At 34.6% G+C, this 22,503-nt stretch overlaps 1 protein-coding gene across 12 annotated transcripts in view; it reads left to right on the top strand.

The window, feature by feature from the left end:
• The window catches only part of PDE1A (phosphodiesterase 1A), a 346,020-nt gene extending 326,320 nt beyond the window's left edge, over window positions 1–19,700 (top strand). For 7 of the 12 annotated variants that reach the window (XM_021075596.1, XM_021075595.1, XM_021075593.1 and 4 more), the window contains 2 exons: window positions 15,856–15,973; window positions 17,195–19,700. In XM_021075596.1, the coding sequence (XP_020931255.1) occupies window positions 15,856–15,929 (74 nt within the window). In that variant the 3' untranslated portion in view covers window positions 15,930–15,973; window positions 17,195–19,700. Of the gene's footprint in view, window positions 1–3,783; window positions 9,976–14,793; window positions 15,974–16,903 lie in introns of those variants that run through there. The other 5 variants (XR_002339224.1, XR_002339225.1, XM_021075587.1 and 2 more) reach the window with 5 other exon arrangements.

The following is a 22,503-nucleotide window of genomic DNA, read 5'->3' as shown; positions in this document are numbered from 1 at the left end:
CTAATGAAGTTATTCTGAAAATATTTACGGAGACCCACTATATATAAAACAAATGCCTGTAGATTTTTTAAAGAGAATTCATAGAATGTAGGATGTTCAGCTTTAGATATTGATGGTTCTTGCTCAGAGCCAGGAAAGTTCTGTCAGTGTTGGGTAGAGGAGGGTTGACTCTATTCTAGGGAAGTTTTATTTTAACAGTGAATGAAATGGTATTAGCCACTGTTATGTTGTACCATGTACCATGTATTTTTTTTTCCTTGGCATATAGAAGTTCCTGGGCTAGGGATTGAATTGGAGCTGTAGCCACTGGCCTACACCATAGCCACAGGAAAGTGGGATCTGAGCCACATCTGTGACCTACATCACAGCTCGTGGCAACCCCAGATCTTTAACCCACTGAGTGGGGCCAGGGATCGAACCTGTATCCTCATGGTTGATTCATTTCCACTGAGCCACAATGGGAACCCCCTGTTGTACCATATTTTTGATTGTTAGCTAAATGAGCTAAAATAAATGGCTAAAGTGTAAGGGTAGAGTACATTCTCCAAAACTTTTCCCCTTGTTCAATGTCTGCACATCTGTACTTGCAGCATTTTCAGGCACCAAAACTTAGTCCCTTGCTGTAATTCTACTTTGCAATAAACTGCAATAAGTAACTGGAGGAGCTCACAGGAGTTTTGTAGCCTCTGAAAACTCTAGGGTACAGAGTGTGACAGTGGATATTTGAAGAGTGAAAAAGGTGATGATGGGGAAGAAAATGCTAGACAGGACGCTGCAGTGTGGAGTAGAGTTGATGGGGGCAGAAGAAGACTAAAGAGGTGGGGCATGAGGTAGGGAATAGCTATTTTAGAAAGTTCTCCCTTTCAGGTGCTACTTTCCTCCAGAAAATAGAACCAGAATTTTTACCCAGAATTGACTGAGTCCTTCATATTCCTCACACTAGGCTAGGTTCAAGACTTTGTCAGTTTCCCCCAATAATTAATCCAGCTCCAAGTACATTGGAAGCTTTGTTGTCTTACATTATGCTTTAGAGCAAAATATAAATCATCACTTTCATCTCTCACCTCTGTTCTCTCTCCAAAACCTCAAGTTCTATATTCCTTTTGACCTAAGATTTCTCCTCTCTTTCTTTTCTCTGCCTCCAGAATCCCCTCAGTTGCACAGAACAATTTAGTTCTGTCCTCAAATTTAGCCCATTCAATAAGACAAAAGCCTGATAATTGGCCTAAAATGACATCTATAGTTCTTCAAGCATGCCTGGGCATCTCTGGGGTGATCATGATTTGGTTATTATTTTCAGATTCATTGAATTCCTTATTAATTTTTTTTTCTTCTACCATCAGGAAATTTTTAAAAACCTTAATCACTGTACCTATAACCTACCTTTGTAATCAGAAAAATCATCATATGTGTTATTATTAAGATAGGCATTTCCTTATTTTTAACATAATTTATTTGAAATATATTGAATATACAATGATACTGTAGTCAAACAGGTTTATTTAAAATCACTTATTGTTAGAAAAAATCAGATTTTTTCAAAAAGAAACAAAAGTTTTCTAAAAATAGATCTTGCATTATTGCTTGAAAAATTAAAAAAAGAAAACTAGAAGTCTTTCCCACAAGAGATAAAGTAAATCTTTAAAACTGATGGAAAATCATTGAAATTTTAAAAGATCAGATTTACATTGTGATTAGCATGACATTTTAGTAGATTTTGATAGGTTCACTAATTAAATCTTATATATTATTACTTGTATTTGAAATATCTTAAAATGCAACATATTGGGGTTCCCGTTGTGGCTCAGTGGGTTAAGAATCAGTGTTGTCTCTGTGAGTAGGCTGGTTCAATCCTTGGCCTCACTCAGTGGGTTAAAGATCCAGCATTGCCACAGGTTGTGCCATAGTTCACAAATACAGCTTGGATCTTGCATTGCTGTGGCTTTGGTGTAGGCCTGCAGCTGAAGCTCTGATTCAGCCCCTAGCCTGGGAACTTCCATATACCTCAGGTGTGGCCGTAAAAAGAAAAAAATGCAATATTGCATATTATATATGATAAGTGATTTTTGTAATTATGTTGGTACTAATGCTAAACAAAATGCAAATTTCTGTTCCACTAAGTATGTATTTATTTGCCAGACAATAATGTGATTCTGTCATAGTCATTATCGTATTTAATTAGCCAAACAACTTCATGATTTAGGTATTACCACTGAGGTCAAGGGAAGTTAAGTATGCCAACCAAATCACAGGTTTATGCACATATCTTTCTCAATTATTTTCACAGTTTCATATAATACACTGAAAATAGCAACATGATAGGAGTAAACTTAGAAATAGGAAAAAATTTCTTTAAAACCTTACCCAAGACTAGCATATTTGCTTCATCAACTCTACCTCTTTTTTTTTAAATTTTATGGTGTATAGTTGACATACAACGTTGTATTAGTTTCAGGTGTATAGAAAAGTGAATCAGTCATATGTGTAAATATATCCATTCTTTTTTCTGACATAGGTGATTACAAACTATTGAGTAGATTTTTCTGTGCTATACAGTTCATTCTATTTAATCATATATTTTGTACAGTAGTGTGTGTATGTTATTCTCACCCTCCCAATTCTCTTTTTATTAAAGTATAGTTGATTTACAATGTTTGCCTAGCCCCAGTATAACTAACCCCATGAGCTTTCAGTTATCTCTCATAGACATTTTTTTTAATGGCTGACCTGTGGCATATGAAAGTTCCTAGGCCAGGGATAAAACCTGCACCTCTGCAGCAACCTGAACCACTGCATTACAGTTGGATTCTTAACCCACTGTGCCATAGCAGGAACTCTTAGACTTTTTTTTAAGTTTTATTGACCTATAGATGATTTATAATGTTATGATAATTTCTACTTTACAGCAGACTGATTCAGTTATTCATGTACATACATCCATTCTTCAGATTCTTTTCCTACACAGATTATCACAGAATATCGGGTAGAGTTCCCTGTGCTATATAGCATGTCCCTGTTGGCCAGTCATTCCATATACCTCAATGTGCATATGCCAATTCCAAACCCCCAGTCCCCATCTGCCCTGCCTCCACCTGTCCTCTTTGGTAACCATATAGTTACTTTAGAAGTCTGTGAGTCTGTTTCTGTTCTACAAATAAGTTCATTTGTATCCATTTTTTAGACTCCACATATAAATGATATCATATGATGTTTATCTTTCACTTATTAACTTCACTTAGTATAATAATTTCTAGGTGCATCCATGTGTTGCAAATGCCATTATTTCATTCTTTTTTATGGCTGAGTAATATTCCATTATATTACCACATATTCTTTATTCATTCATCTGTCAGTAGACATTTAGTTTGCTTCTAAATGTTGGCTATTATAGGTAGTGCTAGTATAAATATTGGGATATATCTTTTTGAATAAGTATTTTTGTCTATTCTACGTACATGTAAATATAAATAAATTAATATATAATTTGTATAAATTATACATTTGTATAAATTATATATATATATTTGCCCATTGGTATTTTATACAGACATTTATTGCAGCAACTCTATAAGGGAGGAATTGTAGTCTGGTAAAACTAATACTCACTGAACCTGAATTATTTGTCTAATTTGTCTAAATTCACACAATTAGTCTTTGAAGAGGCTGGAATTTATACCTAGTTTGTCTAAATTCAAAGTCAGTAAATTTCTGGATAGTTTCTAGATCTTCTTGAAGTTTCTTGTGACAGCTTGATTTATTTACATTTTCTAAACTTTCTTGCAGAGCAGAGGCTTAACAAAACTGTTGACAGAGGAACTATAATAACTGCAGAAATTCAGGACATATAAAATGATATTGCTCCAGCGTGTGTGAACTCCTCAACTATATCTGCATGGACAATAAAACTTGGAAGGAATGTAGAAGTTTTCTGATAGTAAACATTTTTAAGTAAAACATTATACATGTTGGCAGCTCTAATTTGACCAAAAGACTTAGGGATTTAAGTCTGCTTGCTGGAAATCTACAGGGCCCTATGAAAGAAAGGGGATCCATTTTTGCAGATGTTGAATTGATGTCACAAACCAGATAAGTAACAGCTACAAATTCTTTGGTTGACCTGGTTCAGCTGCTGTGACTATATCAGTATGTTTATGTTTTCAAATATCTTAAGTGGCATTCTATAGCATATTTTTATTAAGATAATACAATGAGCATTAATAAATTTTCTTTGAGTAGCTAATCAATAACTGTCATTTCTGCAATAAAGCTTACCCATATAGTTTCACTTTAGATGTCCTTTTTCCAAAACATCAGAGACTGTGATAAACAATTTATCTTTTATATTAATTCTACCATTTACCCACTGAACAAATGTTTTAATGGCCTTCTGCCATAAAAAATGATTTAAAAAATTTTTAAGGGACAGATATCTTTGAAAAAATATTTGTCTTTTAGTAGGTGTGAATGGTAGGGGTAAAATGGCTTAATATATTGGTTTTTATGGCATTTGAGAAAGACCTGTCCAATATATAATTTAGTTTAAAGTTAGTCAAGTTATTTTCTTCCTGAAAATTTAATTTTTTTTTAAGAATTGCTATTCTACCCCATCTACATTGTGATCCCATAGTAGTTGACTTAATGGTTATTGTACTGGTCTTGTAGGAACATCCCCATAATTAAGTAACAGATTGGCTGGTGTCTAATGTTTAAGAATGTGTATTCACAGAGAAGTTTATTTCTTCCTACTCTCTGACTCTGTCTTTGGGGGAAAAAAGCTGTCATTTACCTGTTAGATTTAATTTCAAAGATAAGTCATACATTCGTACTGAAGAAAGACCAAAAAAACATAGCAGGTATTACGTTATACCCAGGAAGTCTGCCTAGTATAGAGTTAGGATTCAGAGCTCTGACCTAGACTATTTTATCCAATCCTGTTCTCATCACTTATTTGCTATGTAATTGAACAAATTATTTAATCTATTTACAGTGAGGATCACACAAGTAGCTGTCATGAGAATTAAATCTGTAAGTTATGCAAAGTGCTCAGAATTTAGTGTTTTCTACCATAATTCTTATTATCCTCCTGGGCTAACGTATGTGACTTCAAACTATATGGAAATCTTATAAAAGGCTTCCTTAGAAAAGTATACTATGGAAAAATGCTACCTACTCATAAAAATTCTGATATGAGTTTATGCTTAACTCATGAGAAAACATGCAGTAGATCAATTCCATCGATCAAGTGAGTGAATTGCTACATGGTGAATTGAACTTGACTCTTCTATCAGTTTCCATTCTTAGTTAATCCATCAAGTTAGCCTATAGATTATATCTCACAAATATCTCTCAAATCTATCCAGTTCTCTGCATGAGTGAATGAAGGAATGGAATTGGCTCATTCTGAATAGCTGGTATAGCTACTCAATTTGTAGAGCTGAAAATGAACCACCTTTAAATACTTTATGTTGAGGATCCTTCCACTTAAAATACTTGCCTTTAGTTTTTCTTGGCATAGAATTCTTTAGGAAAAGAAAACAATTCTAAAAGAAGAAAAGTTTGACTAATCCAGCAAACTTGGTTTATGGCAATTCACTTCTTTCCCAAAAGAATACATTACCATCATAGTTACTATTCCTGAAAGTATGCCTAGATTTAGCCCTTGTATATAGCCCAAACTCTGGTTCTGAAAAACTTCTTCTAGGACTGTTGTTCATTCTTTGGCTAATATAATTTTCCCTTGTTAACTATAGGAATCTAGGAAATTCCCAGAAATCATGCAAAAAAAGATTTATAGCCAAAGTCTTTGCCCTTTTTTAGATATATTTAATTTCTCTGAAGAAATGATGAAAAATGAAGGGAAAAGAAAAGTGATCCAAGAAATCTCTTCAGGTGAGGTTTAGTATATAAGGCTAGAGAAAATGATGAAAACCTTCAAGAATCTGATGCCCAAACTTTTTTTCCATATAATTTTCAAAACCCAGTCGAGGCTCATTTTCTAGCAAGATAGCTTGTAATGAGTGATCTTGGAAGACTTGTACTAATTGTGATTTGTGGGGGTAAAGAGAGAAATTCAGCACAAGAATCCACTCAATAATATTATCTCCATCACTCTGGACATGGGATTCATTCAGAAGAGTCCTATGTTCTCATATCCTTCTGTCATGAATGAGGCTTCTATAAAATATGCTGTGCCAGTCTGCTGTTTAGAGAAAACCCAGAGTTATCAGTAAGAAATGGAAATCTCATCAAACAAAAGAAATACAACAAAAATGAGGTAATTGTTTTGATGTTTTTGATGTAGAGATAATTGAACACCCATGATTTTTTAAATTTCGTATTGGAGTATAGTTGATTTGCAATGTTGTGTTAGTTTCAGGTATGCAGCAAAGTGATTCATATATATATTTTTCAGATTATTTTCTCAAATATACTTATTTTAAATAAGTATACCTCCATCATGAGATTTATCCTATTATATCGGTTATTATAGAATAGAGATCGCAACTGCTCCCACAATCCTGGCTAAATGCTGTAGATCAATAAAATGCTTTGTAACTAATTGCTTAAAGTGCTTTTATTTTAAAGCATGGATTTACAATTTATAAATGTACTGTAATAGGAGAACATTGCAGATATGATCGAGAGAAGCAATTTATTCCACTACTGATTTCAGCAACCATTAAGTGGATAAAGTTTTCTCTACACATTTCTTCAAATAGCCCCTTGCCACAGCCAGCCTAAGTTAGATAAGAACAGGTACAAAGGAGAGAAAAAAATAGCCTGGGAGGCATTTTGTAAAAATACCAGTTTTTCACATTCCGGGTTAAAGGATAGCTGGATATGTGAGATTGATTTCTATTTTGGCTGGTTCTTAGACTTTAATCAATGTAGTTACCAACTCTGCCTTCTAAGATTTGGTGACTTAAAGATAATAAGATGGGGAGAAAAAAAAAAAACAGAAAAAAGTCATTTGGGCATTTAGTATATTTGGCAAGCAATATGTATAGCATACCATCAGGGACAGCCAAAACTTCTGAGAATTTTGGATTATGCAGGCCACTGATATATTCTAAATCTTTTTCTGTAGTAGGTACCTACTTGCTGAAAATTTTGTATTCAGCTTGGTGAAGATTTTAAGTGTTTTTTGTCTCCAAGGGAAAAGTGATGAGCAAAATCAAAGGAGACATACTTTCCTGATTCTTTCTTCTCTCATCTTCCCTAGATAGAAACTCATACCAAAAAAAAAAGTGCCTCCTCCACTGAAAAATTTGATCATAAACAGTAAAAAATGAGAAATTTGTGATGTTCACAGTCTCTAGGTTAGAAGCAATTCATTGCTTTTGCTACATATGAATATGCAAAGAAAACAGTGTATTCAGTTTGTGATCCCTGAAGTCTATAGTGAATTGCGGGATGGTGAGTCAGAAACTCTTGAGACAAAAACTATTGCAGGGTTTTCTCATTTACACCTTTTGATCTTTTGTAAGCATAGATATTTACCTCAGTCATGTATTTATGTTGGGCTTTAAATTGAATAACATCTCATTACTCCTGGAGTCATGAACGTCTGTTCTTTCTCCTCTGTGGCATTAGCAAGATAACACTTGGCTCTTTTCTGCAGCACTTCAATTTGAAATCTCCCTAAGTGTGGGTCTTGGATTTGAGGCTTTCTTCATCTGTCTTCCACTGCAGGTTTTACTATAGAAAGCAATTGTAAAAAGAGAGTTTTGGTTTGTAGAAAGTGCTGCTAAACCTGATTTTTTTTTTTTTTTTTTTGGCAGCTTGTCAGAGCAGGAAGATGAAAAATGTCATATTTATTCCTCATTTCTCAACTTGAATCTTTGCAATTATATTTCTCCAAACAACACAAAATGGTTTCACTTTTTCAGATCCAATGGAAACTTGCCCCTTTAGGTTAGGAAGTTAGCACTGTGTGACCAAATTTTCAGTTTAGTGCATGACTCTGTGTTTGAAGCCCCAGTTCTGCTCTTTAGATGATATATGATTTTGAGCAATAGAAATCGTTGGGAGGATTAAGTGATAAAATAGAAGCAGCACTTGGCATAGTGCTTGGCACATAGTAAGTATTCCCTAAATGTTAACTACTGTTTTTGCTGTTGCTACTAATATTATCGTTAATAATAATAAACTTTGTCATTGTTAATCATTTATCTATACTCTTTCTTGCACAGATTACATATGATTTAATAAAAAAATAATAGCACATTCATGTTAAAATACATTTATACAGATTTTAATAAGAATTTAATATTTAAAATAGTTTCTGTATTGTATCCTTTTTAAAGATTTTGTATAACGACCCAGACTTGTAAATCTGATGACATCTTATGTCCATGTTTGGTCCATTTTAAAACACAAGGGTTCAGAACCTTATGGAAAATTGTAGACCAGAGATTGTGGATAAGTGGAAAGTTACATATGTGCAGGAACCATTGTTTTTTCTTTCTGACATTGTTAAAGTTGAGCAATTTGAGAAATAATTTCTGAGAGTAGTTGCATTGTTATTAAATCCTACCTTGAAAGTAGAACCTTCAACTATTTTTAACTTTCAAATTGAGTAGAAATGGCCACAAAGCAACAAAATCAAGAATTGATCTTTTAATAGTTTTCTAGAGCTAGTAAACATAAATGACACTCTATTCTACACATATAAGGAAGTGAAAATTAATAGCTTATTTTAGAATAATATACCTCAGGTGTTTTTGCAGGATTATCTACATTCAAAAGAGTGTAATTATGTTCAGCCCTCCATTTAGGCACAAAAGTGCATTTCCATATTGACATACTTAAACATTTTTACTGAAAGCAATTGAAATCTTTTTTCTTTTTTTCTTAATCCAACTTTAAATAGAAAATCCAATTAACTAGAATACTAAAAGCAAAGCCAAATGTTTCTATCATTTTATAATTTTTTCCACGTTTTAACTTTTGAAACTACTTTAGAAAACTAAAATTAGTTTTCTGCATGCATTTTTTCTACTTATAAATGATAAAGAAAAAGTGATTTTTTGGCACACCTCTCAGGCTCAATTTTCATCTCATCTTTCATCCCTGATTGAGAAACTAGAGAAGGCCCACATTGCCTCTCACATTAAATTGGTTCTAAGAGCCAAACCTTAAAATTTCCGCAACTTTTTGCTACCACTCTTTACAGCAGATAAAGTATGATTTGAGTGGTCTTCATTTCACTACCCCCTAGACCTTCTTCCTCCATTGCTACCCTCCCAACGCGTCTACCTCCAAAGATAATCAATGCCCTCACATTTCCCTGCCACCAGAGCTTGCTTAAAAAAGAAAAGAAAAAAATCTGTGATTCAGTCGGACAAATCCCATCTGGGAATAAGAACATTTCAATAGGTATTAGAGCTTACCCCTAAAAGAATGATACTGAAGGAGAAACTGTTTCTTCAACCAGAGGATAGAGTTTTTTTTTAACTGGGCTTTACTCCTTCCTTGGTACATCTTTTTCTTTCTTATCTCCTGCCTTTGCTCATATTCTGCTCTTCCAGCTCACCTCCTTACTCCTTTCATTAAGAGAACATTCCTATCCTCATGCCACAAAACATATGCATCCTGTAGACCTAATTTTAGATGGAACTCTTTCAAGGAGCCAGCTCACTACCTCCTACTGTTTAAACTCTAGTGTCAGTGGAACTTAAACATTAAGATTTCTGGCTATTTGACGTGGGTTTGGCTCCCCAAATTGGGTAAAATGTCTTTGAATGGCAAAGGAATGTACACAAATCTTTCAGTGTCCCTAGATCACCCATAGAATACTTTGTGCATTGGGATTCTTTCTGGAGTTTGCTGATGTAAACTGATGTGCTTTGTATTGCTTTAGCAAACAACAACAACCAAAAAATGACCTATCTGGAGTTCCTGTTGTGGCTCAGTGGGTTAAGAATCTGATGTAGAGTCCATGAGGATGTGGGTTCATTTCCAGGCCTTGCTCAGTGGGTTAAGGATCCGTTGTTGCCACAAGCTGTGGCATAGGATGCAGATGTGGCTTGGATCCGGTGTTGCTATGGCTGTGGTGTAGGCCTGCAGACTCAGCTCTGATTCAGCCCCTAGCCCAGGAACATCCATATGCCACAGGAGTGGCCCTAAAAAGGAAAAAAAATTACCCATCTTTTGATATGTATCTTATATAAGACTTTAAGAAATCAAGTATTACTTTCTCTAACTTTATAAGGTTGGAACTACTACACTTGGAAAGGGGTGGAGTTTTTCTTCAACAGCCTCACCCTCTCTTTCTCCTCATCTCTGTTGGTGTTTACTGTTCAGTCTTGCCTTTGCTTACTATTACTTTCATGAATGCAGCAAAATGTATCCTCAGGCAAAAAACATACATCTATTTCCTTTCAAGATGTTTTTAATTAAGAGTGTTTTCTCCTGGTGTTGAAGATTTCTTATTTTCAACCTCTAAGGAAAATTATATTCTGCAGATTCCAAAAAAACCAGTTAGAATCGAATCTCTGATTTATCCTACATAGCATTTATCCAATGACTATAATTTTCAGTCCTAGATCATCGATTCTTTCTAGTTATTGGTAACATAAAGCTACAGAAATGGACCAAAAATAAAACTGAATCAAACTAGACAGATCTCTCGCCTGAGGAAATACTGGTCTACATAGCAAAGGTAATATTTTTCTTATGAAGAAATGAGAATGCAGTATAGCCAGATTAGTCTTTCTTTCTGTTGAAAAAGACTGTACAAACAATTTTCTGCTAAGTGTTTTTCAAACACTATTTGTTGAAATGGAAAATTAACTGGAGTACTTTTCAAAGGGTGATGTGGGGATCTGTCTCCCAAACTCTCTTAGGCTATGGTGCCTTGGACTAGTCAGTTATCCCTGACCATGTGCTCATTTCTAAGATGGGAATTTTGGTAACAGTTTTACTACTCCAAGGATTATTGGGTCAGACAGGTGAGAAATATATGAAGGCAAATATAGACAATTAAATTAAATCAATTATTGTGGTTTTATATCTATAGAATTGATCTTTTTGTTAATTATGAATTCTCTGTATTGGGAAAACACAGCAAGCACACTAAATCTGTCATTTCTTTGGAGATTAGTATTTAGGATAAAACTAATTTTTTACAAGAGAGTAGATTTAAAGTCTGTTTAAAGAAAAAATATTTGTAATTACGAGAATAAATGGCAGATAGATATAGCAGAAATGGTGAAGGTGATACGCAAATGGTTGTATTTTGGGAAATGGTGAAACTAGAGACCAAGATTCTGGTTGGACTTTGTCAGAGAGATGTAGCCACTGATAGCCTTGAAGCCTTGAAACCTTGAGCAGATGGCTCAACCTACATCTCAGTTTCTACAATTATTTAATACCATCTCCTAGGTTTGCTTGAGGATTCAGAGAATTGAGATGAGTGAAACACTTAAAATAGTGCCTACCACTAAGCAGTTGTCCACAAGGTATTGATTATTTTTGTTATATTTTCAATTGTATAATAATTTATCCTAGCAGATTATTTTTTAAATAATAATTCAGCAAGACCATAACTGGACAGTTGGAGTCTCTAACATGCAGTTGGTGGTATGCTTATATTATTCCTGCAAATATTATTTATATCACCTACAAAGTTAACATACTATGATTCTAACATAATAATAGTGAGCTCAAATTGTAGGCTAAGAGCCTAAATTAGCTAAATATAGAGGATTTATGTTTATTTTGGTAGGTCTGTCCTTCCTATTACCACTATCCCCTCCCTGCACTCCACTGATTTTTAGACTGTGTTTTTAAAGCAAAACCCATATTTCCATCACTTTACAAATGACTTTTTTCAAATTTTAACATTTAGATAAATACCTAAAAGCTCATTGAGATGAACAGAATTATTCAAAGTTTCTTACTTCTGCTACCTTTTTGCTGACTGACAAACAAGTTTCTGTGCACTTGCTTTGAACAGACTCATTCCATTCATTCCTAGGGTATAGTTTCCTATGTATGCGAACTTGAAAATCTCTTCAATAAAATGAAATTCCAGGGTCGTATTATGGGTCCTGTTGGAATAATGGTGACTTAAAAGCCAGTAGTTTTGACTTCAGGTTATCTATTTGTGTTCTCTACTGGGGGAAATAACTTGATTATTCTGGGCCTATTTCTTACCCGTAAAATTAAGTTAGATTATATTAAAAATTTTAACCCATGTTGTATAGATGGAGCTTGTACACTTGGAGAGTGATTGTTACTAATCTTGAACTAAAGTGTAGGGTTTTTTTTTTTTTTTTTTTTTGCATTTGTAGGAAACAAAATAGTAAAACTTGTGCTATTTGTGTTTGTCACTAGTGGAAATCATAGATATTTTCATAAAATTTAAATTCATGGAAATACCTTGAAGTATCATTTGATATTATTATTTCAAAACTACTGGATTATAGACCTGTAGCTAGATCTTGTTATTTAATGCATTAATAAAGAAGCACTTTATTATAATATGTTACTGTATCACATCTTAAGGATTACTTAAAGTTGTTGATAATTATAATGTAAGTGAAATCCTTTGTAACCTTATGTATTTCTTATCATTTTTAATGTATTTTATGTTGAGGAGGCCATCGGTTTACCCAAACTAAAAGAGAGGACTCTGATTTTAAAATGTTTTGAACCTTGGATTATAGAGATGTTTTTCAAGGTCTTTTACATAGACCATTCTTGGGTCATGAAGATTATCTAACATCAATGATATGAATTGAAAAAGGCAAATCATTTCTTCACTTCTGGCATAATAATATATCAGAATGCTATGACTTTATTTTTTTATGAAAGCCTAAAAGTTACTTCCAAATAGTATTATCGAAGTTAGTTATAAAGACTTCTACAACTAAAGATTTATTAACTAAAAGATGTGGTTTGAATTTGCTGAGCACTCTAATTTTTCCTCAGTATTTTCCTAGGCAATCTGGCTGCCAAGCAATTGATTGGCAATGTTGTGTCTGTGTCTCTGAAAACATCTGGAATTTTATAGTTTCAAGGAACACATTTTTTTTCAGTGCTGCAAAAATCTTCTCTTGAGTTAAGAGTTTTAAATTGTTCCTCTTCTAATGAAATTACTCTTGGGTATAGTCTATGTAACATTTGGGGGTGGGGTGTGTTGCTGCTTTTTAACCATTTGCTGTTTTGCTCCTCTTTTGTTACTTTTTTTTTTTTTTTTTTTTTTGTTACTCCTCTTTTGTTACTGGTGAGTTCTTTATCCCCTAGAAATAAGAACATTTGATTCTTGGTAAACCTCGGTGTCCTTTTTTTGTTCTTTATTTCTCTTTCTTTCTTTCTTCTTTCCTTCTTTCCTTCCTTCCTTCCTTTCTTCCTCTCATTCTTTCTTTCTCTTTCTTTCTTTCTTTCTTTCTTTCTTTCTTTCTTTCTTTCTTTCTTTCTTTCTTTCTTTCTTTCTTTCTTTCTTTCTTTCTTTTTCTCTCTTTCTCTCTCTCTCTTTCTTTCTTTCTCTCTCTCTCTCTCTCTCTCTCTTTCTTTCTTTCTTCTTTCCTATCCACACTCACGACATATGAAAGTTCCCAGGCTGTGGGTCAAATCGGAGCTGTAGCTGCTGGCCTACACCACAGCCACAGCAACGCCCGATCCAAGATGAGTCTGTGACCTGCACCACAGCTCATGGCAACACTGGATTCTTAACCCACTGAGTGAGACCAGGGATTGGACCCGTATCCTCATAGATACTAGTTGGGTTCATTACTGCTGAGCCACAGTGGGAACTCCAGAACCTCAGTGTCCTTTTGCCCACTGTGAAAGAGTCTCAAATTTTTTGAGAACCAGAGAATTAATTACTTATATTTCTTTATTTTAATTCAATCTATTTTTTCTACTCCTGCTCTATTCCAGTCTATTTTGTTCTGTTCTAATCATAAGTAACAAGATATTAAATCAAAAGTTGAAGCCAAGACTCTAAGATGATAAATGTCAGAAACAAATTAACTTGTGAAGCAGAAATTTCAAAGATTCAAAAGTCAGTTATAACCTTCACCCAAAATCAAACAGTTGAAACAGTCAGGTTGTTGACATTTAGAATAGGATTTGTGAGGAGGATTTCTTTAATGAGCTCTTTGCTATTGGGTAAAGTGTAGAGATGTTTCCATCTTCACCTCAAATCAAAGATAGAGAGCTTCACCCTTGGAGAGCTTGAAGTTAAGGGGATACTGGGAATGGAATCTAGTTCTTATTTAAGAGGTCTAAAAGGTTAGATAGTGGCAAATAAGCCAGAGGGGAGGAAGCTATATAAATTTTAGCCTTTCCTCACATGCTTTATGGGAGTAAAGACATAATGAATGTTTCATATGAACCAAATATTTGGAACCTATATTTGTAAGACTGACAGGACCTCAGGAGACAGAAGCTGGAGATGTACGAACCAATGTTTCCAAGGGCTACTGTGAATATTGCAAAAGAACCAGAGTTTCACATGTCCATACCGAGGTAGTGAGAAGTCTCCAGCCATGATACTTGACAGAAGTCCCTGAAAGGCTTATGAATGTGCTCACAGAATAAAGTCAGTTCTAAACACCTGCCAGGTCTAGTGAGTGCAAAGCCATCCTACAGTGGTACTGATCAGATAGGAAATTTGTTGCTCTTCTTAGCCCTCCCTCCTTTGCTCCAGTTCAAGAGTCCAAGGTAGCCAAACTGGTGGATGGCAAACAAGAAATAAAAGCATCAGTCATGACCCCCACCACCACCATTCCTAAGCTTTGCAACAATTCCAAGGTTGGGAAGAAGTTTTATCTTTGTTTTCAGATTGATGTATTTTAGATGTGACCAGACCTAAGACATTGGCAATCTAATGTGATCACATGATGTTTTTATCATCTAAGAATGATTGGAAAAGTCCTGAAACTACCTGAAAGATTAAAGCTGGGACAAAAGATAAGTTTCTCCTGTTGAATATATTCTAAAGCAAAAGTAAGGGACAAAATAATTTTCTTTGTGATAAACACCATAAGTTCTATATGCTTCCTAATTTTATAAACTATAAATATTAGTTGCGATAGAGACAAGACAGTCTTAAAATGTATGTTGGAGAAATGATCTCAAAGTTAATTGGTGCAAAGTTTAATTGCTAGTATATTTTCAATCAAATTTCTGATGAAAAGAGCATTCTATAATATATGACTGTTTTCCAAAATATCAAGATATTTTGAGTAATTGACTCAAAAATTAAATTCTTCTAATCGTTTAACTTTCTTTCTTATATAATGACTCTTTCATCTGTAAATTTTGCTTTATGTTTCTATTTTTTTTTTGATAGATTCTCTGCAACCTCTCTGAAAATGTTGGAACATTTTCCATGGTAATTTTTTTTCAGCATTTATTCAGAAGCTGAGTGATTCTAAGATTATAAATTCCATTAGTTTGTTTTGGCAGATGGTGTCTTGTCTTAAACATTATATTCTATTATACTCATTTGTTTTAAATTTATAGCAACTAAGCAATGATAAAAAGACACTGAACATTAGAGGCTTTGTTTAAAATAATTTGTTTTAATTAAAAATTTTCAAAAAAACATATAATTTTTATGTTTGATTTAATAGATATTTAAATGTCTCATCTATTTCATTTCATTATTTACAGATTAAATTGCAACTTTACAAAGTTTTACAACCACCAGAAGATGACCTGTTTTACTCTGTAAATCCTCAGGCTGAAAGAAAAATTTGTGTTATTTTTGGAGAAATGTGCCACAAAATCCATTGTAAAATCCGGTCTTCAACATTTGACTAATTGCTTCAGTTTCCTGACCTTACTGGGTTTTTTCTCAGGCCTATATTATATTTGGTTATTTGTGTGCTTGTTTTTTAGGTGAACCTGATCTTCATAAGAACTTAGAAGATCTAGTAAATGCTGAAGAAAAATACGCTGAGACACATTCATAGATTTGAAACAACTTTTAAGGCTTCTGTCATTTTAAATATGAGAGGTAATTGTATTTTGGGGGATGGGAAATTTATTTCAGAAGTGGATGGTTTGTAGAATATTATTAGAAAAAACTTACCTTATTTAAGTGTCCTCCTAGATTCTTTTTGGAAAATCTATATTTTCTGAAGCAAAACCTTAGCAGGGATACTTTAAATATTTACCTTTTCAAATAATTTTTGACTTGCTCATCAATAAAAAAATTTCACTTACTGAAACCTTTTAGTGCTTTAGACCTTTTAGTACTATTTCATAGAAGAAATATGAATGTTTTACATAGATTTATTTCTATACTTCATGTAGGAAATATAAATTTTTACACTGGGTGATAATAAAGCAGGTATATATTATGAAACAAACATCAGTGTTTACTAAACTCCATGGATGTTTGCATCAATAATTCCCTTTGTAAAAATTCAGCCTCTAGGACTCATCTTTGATCTACCAAATTATTAACTCTGGGAGCGGTGCCTTAGAAATCTGAATTTTTAATAATTCAGTCTGTTGTTATTTTTGTACACTAAAGTTAAAAACCACTGTTTTGGGCCAACAGAGAAGGTGCAGCCACTTTAAATGGAGGAATGTTTTTAGAGTAGAGATGTCTTGGTGCCTCCTTTAAAACGTATTATAATAAGTCCTGTTGTTAGGGTGATGGTAGGGGCAAGTGAAAATGCATAGGTACCATACTGAGCCTTTGAGATGTTATCAGTAGCTCCTCAAATGTTGCTTTAGATATGACAAAGTTAAAATGTAATTTAGCTTTTAAGATAATTCATTTCTCAGTATTCTTGAGTTGGTCCTAAGACTATAATTGATAATAATAGTTTCATTAATAGCAACTATCATTGTGAAGCACTGTGATGAACACCTCACATGTATTATCTCAGTCCTATCAGCAGTTCCAAAGATAGTGATCATGATTACTATTTTATAGGTGAATTGTGTATAGAAATCAAGCCACAAACTGGATAGAGATTTTAAGAACCAGCTCTATATTAAACAATTTTAAGAAATTTCTCTCCACACCCTCCAGCAAACTCTAAAGACACACACACAGAGGAGATAGAAAGAGGAATTCTACCTGACATAAAATGAATATCTATTATCTACTGATAAATTTCTTATTTTTGACAAAGTACAGAAAGTCCAACATGAAACTGCCACCATATCAATGCCTATAGATGACTAAAACATGATCTTCATTTTCATTTGGATTTTATTTCAGGATAATGAGAACAGCACTAAAATATCCTAAAGCTTCAATTTTCCACAAACCCAGATTCTCCTCTTTGAACATACATTTGGAACAGGCCATTTTTATGGACTTATATAAGGAATTAAAGGAACATAAATTCTGAGCTAGTAATTCTAGCTAAATAAATACACTTAAAGTTGCTATTAAGAGATTTTGGCCAGTGCTTCTGTTGTTCTTTGTCCACAATTTGGCCTTCTTCAATCAAGCCAGAGAAATTTTTAAGACAAAGTTGGACCGTTTTAAGTTTTCATTACTTTGAATCCAGTTACGGCATACGTGCAGAAGATGAGGCATTTTTAGAATTTACTTTTGTGCATTATTTTACACAGAGGCTGTAACTACCAGTTTTTTAAGATGTTAAGTAAAAGCAAAAACAAAATTTTGGGAAAATACCTTTTGCAGCTCTGAGGCTATTTAGATTGTCCTTGTTATTTTAAATACATGGGAACAAAATGAGAGGTGTGAGAGGCATGTCTGCTCAGAAGCTGAAGTTGAAGTCCTATGACACAGTGGAGACTCGAGCCCTGGCTCTGTCACCTGATGAACTCTTCATTGTAACTCTCAAGCTGAGAAGCTGCAGTGAAACCTGTCCCTAAAAGCAGTGAACCAGGCTGCACTAGCACATCACCTACGTGGGTGTCATCATAATGCAAGTCACACATTACCTAGGATCCAAGATGATGAGAACCTTCAGCCATTGTTGGAGACAGACACTAGAATGAGAATGGAATTTGCCTTCTGGGGTATTGATCCCACCAAGATGTAACAAAATATATTACAGGCCAAGGGATAAATGACAAGAAGTGTATGTGAGTATGTGTGTGTGTGTGTGTGTGTATTCAAAAATGTCTATGAAAATAGAAGTCTATACTTTACAGATAACATTATTTGATGTGGCTTTATAATTTTACTACAAAAAACAAACTGCAACCCTTGGAGACAGCTTCTTTGTCATGTTTTGCCTGAGCATGTGCAGAGCCTTGCCGTTGCTCCAAACTAAAGAACTACCTTTATTTGTTATTAGCTGACAAGAAAAGTCAAGCACAAGTAGGTGTTGTAACTTTTCTCTGTGCAAATACTTCAATGATTGTGAGCCCAAGTGAATTTGTCTTTGTGAAAGGCATAAATTGAATGGAAAAAATCAAGAGTAGCCATCAATTAAAGAATAAAACAAAGGTGGGTATGTCTATCCTAATAAGTTTTCTGTGGCACATGCTTCTTCTCTGGGTTCCACGATGTTAAGCAATATTTTAGAAATGGATGCAATCAGAAGCTTTTATGTCTAAGTAGTGGGATTTTATAACTCACAACTTAGATCTCTTTTCATGTGTAAGCCATATTCTATATGCATATTAGGTATGCATTCTAATTTAAGATATATTGTGCATAGACTGTGCATAAGATGCTTTTAAATGTTTTGTGAATAAGGTCCTCACCTTTTGTTTCACCTGAATCTTATGTAGAACACAGCTAAATAATTGAATTGTATCATATATATTATAATGGAATTGATTTTTTAAATGTAAGCAGTAAAGATTGGTCTATAATGATGTGTTGGGGGGAAATTTATAGATATGTACATCATGGTAACTTTTTGTCCTTTAACAATGGACTTCTTGTTTCTATTTATGGAGAAACTGCAACTAGTGCTTTTAATGTCTTTTTGAGGTAGCTACTTACAAGCTAGAAAATATTCTGCATTTAAAATAGTCTAACTATCTGGGAAGTCTAATTACTATTGTTCCTATTTGAGCCACTTGTCTTTCAGTAAAGCTATAGGATCTCTCAACAGAGAAGTAAATTGAAACACTGCTTCTTAATTGTCATGGGAAGCATGTCCACTTTGTTCTTATTAATACTTTAAGATATATAGGCTTTATTACATTTTAAAATAGAGGAATATAATGAATTCATCATTTTATGTATATGGGCTTAAACCTAATTTTCCAGGTTATGTAACTTATAGTGTGCTGTGACTGAACTTCCAGGGGAGTGGAGAAAACACGTTCCTTCTCCTCAGAAGAGTTGTCACACCATTGATGTACTTTTTCTTTTGCTAATCTCCCTCCCTTGCTTCCTCTTTCCCTCCTTCCCCTCCCCTCTCTACTTATTTCCTTTGTATCTTCCTTATTCCCTCCTCTCTCTAAGAGCCACTAATTAGTGTTAATTGGCAGGAAGTCAGAGCAGAGGGTACTAGTGCCCATCCTTCTGTAAGCATTCATGTTGAATCCATCTCGAAAAGAGGAATGGATGAATTAGACTGCTGCGCCTTAAATGTCCTGTCTGGCATTTGTATCCTCAGCTACCCAACATATAACAATTTCATATGCCTTTTTATTTAACCAGTATCTCTTTTATTTAATTTTTAACATGACAAGCTACAATTCTTGTGTTTTTATTCTGCTGTAATTCTCTGTATTTCCTATTGTATATGATTGCTAAATAAATCATACTTGAGGGAAACTATGGTGAAATATTTGATGCCTGATATAATTCAGTTTGGTGGGGCATTGAAATGATGAAATCAGGGAAAACTAATGTATACCAACTTAAAAACTGATATAAGTCCTATCAGAAAGTAATTTTTGCTCTGTGAAAGGAGTGTTCATTGAACATTTATTTCTGCACCTATTGTTTACTTCTTGGTAGATGCATGGTGCATGCTGGATTCTGGAAACCTGAATCTTTCCTCTAGAAATGTCCTGTTTTATAGAGGAGATAGTCTAAAAACATGAATAACTAAATTGGCACATACAAAATAACCAGTTGCAAATAAAATGCACCTCTGGGTATTAAATGAGGTTTAAAACTGCCTCCATCTTCAGGACTTCCAAGGAAACTTCTTAGAATGGATGGCTCATGAGTTGACATTTCAATAACAAATAATAAACAAAAGTTCATATTTATTGCTTATTTCCTATGTACAGACTCCAGGTAAACACTTAGCAAATATTAATCTCTTATCCACCGTAATCCAGCAAAGTGGGAATTGATATGAGTAAGAAAACCAAATTTCAGAGAAAGAGCCTTGTCTAAGGCCATGAGGGTCTCAAGCAGCAGACTCCAGACTGGAACTTTGGTACCATACCAGTCTCTCTGGTACCAAAGGCCTCTTTCTCTCTACCACATCTATGTAGGATGGGGCAGAAGCACAGTGGAAAGGACAGCTCTGTGAAGAAGGACTGTATGAATAAGGTAACAGCAGAGAATAGTTAAGAAATGAAGAGTGTCACATTATGGTGAAGATCTAGAGAGTTTTAATTAACTCAATTAAGAATGGCCACAGGAGTTCCCGTTGTGGCACGGTGGTTAACGAATCTGACTAGGAACCATGAGGTTGCGGGTTCAATCCCTGCCCTTGCTCAGTGGGTTAACGATTTAACGATCCGGCGTTGCCGTGAACTGTGGTGGTGTAGGTTGCAGACGCGGCCGGATCCTGCGTTGCTGTGGCTCTGGCGTAGGCCAGTGGCTACAGCTCCGATTCGACCTCTAGCCTGGGAACCTCCATATGCCGTGGGAGCGGCCCAAAGAAATAGCAAAAAGACAAAAAAGAAAAAGAAAAAATGGGCACAGGAGTTCCCGTCGTGGCGCAGTGATTAACGAATCTGACTAGGAACCATGAGGTTGCATGTTCGATCCCTGCCCTTGCTCAGTGGGTTAAGGATCCAGCGTTGCAGTGAGCTGTGGGGTAGGTTGCAGATGCGGCTCGGATCCCGCATTGCTGTGGCTCTGGCGTAGGCCGGTGGCTACAGCTCTGATTCGACCCCTAGCCTAGGAACCTCCATATGCTGCGGGAGCGGTCCAAGAAATGGCAAAAAGCCAAAAAGCCAAAAAAAAAAAAGAATGGGCACAATATGTGTCACCTGTTAGGCTGTGTCTCCATGATGCTAAAGCATTTCCAATGAAAATGAAAAAATTTATCTAGTTATCAGATACATGACAGTTAACTGAACTTTTTTGCAGTAAATGTGATTTATAATAAATTTTCATCTAATTTCAAAAAGCTGTAAAAGACCATATTTTAATTTTGAATATAATTTAGATATAAAAATGTATATTGCCTTTGGAAGTTACATTAAGCCTTGTGTCCTCTGCTTCATTTTTTTCTAAATATCACAAAATTTATCCTCCATTTAGTACAGGCCTTAAATAATAATGGAAATTGTATTTTAGAGGCACAAACAAATGCCTAATAATGTCCTACATTACATAACCTGTCATTTATTTGGAGAGAATTCCAAATATTAAAGATACAAATCCTATATGTGGACTAGTATGTATATTTAAAGCTCTATTTGGGGCTATTTGTCCTTCAGTAACATTAATACATTTCTGGACTATTTCCTTACCAGTCGTGATGTTTGGGGAGCTTCCTTTGTATCTCAAGATGATAGATATTTTATCTCTGATAAAGATTCAATTACTTAGTTCTTATAGTCTTACTACTACATTTTATTATTTTCTGACATTATCTCTTTTACTCCCTATAACTTCTGTTTGAGAATTTGTTATCCCCATCTACGGATGAGGAACCATAGCAGAGGAGGGTAAATGATTTGTGTAAGGTCACATAGTAAGTTGAGGTCCCTGCATTCAAAGTCTGAATGTGACTCCCCAAACCCTTAGGCAGTTGTGGGAGGATCAGTTATAAGTTCTCCATCCACTATATCCATTACCTTCCTTTTCTAACCTTTTTCCACCCTGTACTTTATTCTCTATCTAGGTACTTGTCTCTAAAAATCATCAGTCTGAGAGGGCAGGATTTGTAGTGGCCAACAGCAGGTGCATATGTGCTTTGGTGACCAATTACATCATATTTTATAGCAGAAAATGTGCCTCTGATTTCTATGAATGGAGGAATTATTTCCTATGCTTAATCTGTGACCTTAAAAGTTTGCTTTCCAAGTAACCACTGTTTTCAGTCCAGACCTTTGCTACTTAAAGAGTGGTCCTTCCTCTGGAACTTCTTAGATATGATGACTCTCAGGCTCTATCAAGACCTTGTAATCTAGAATTGGGCTTTTAAGAAGATAACTGGTTGATTTCAATATATATCACTGTTCTAGACAATAATTAAATATTATGGAGATAATTCTAAACACCCACTCAGCACCTAAACTTGAGGTGGATTTTCTCACACTAGACAAGAAGCTCCAGAGTTCATGCTCTCAATACTGTTCTACTCTCTCAAAACTAAACCAAACCAAAACACAGGAGGTAGTTGAACAGGACACAGTCTATGATTTCCTTAGTTACTAAGAACTTGGCTATGGCACAGC

The sequence above is a fragment of the Sus scrofa genome, chromosome 15, assembly GCF_000003025.6.
Source record: "Sus scrofa isolate TJ Tabasco breed Duroc chromosome 15, Sscrofa11.1, whole genome shotgun sequence".
NCBI classification, from domain to species: domain Eukaryota; kingdom Metazoa; phylum Chordata; class Mammalia; order Artiodactyla; family Suidae; genus Sus; species Sus scrofa.
Note: the sequence above shows the minus strand (reverse complement) of the source record. Positions and strands in the feature narration are given on the sequence as shown.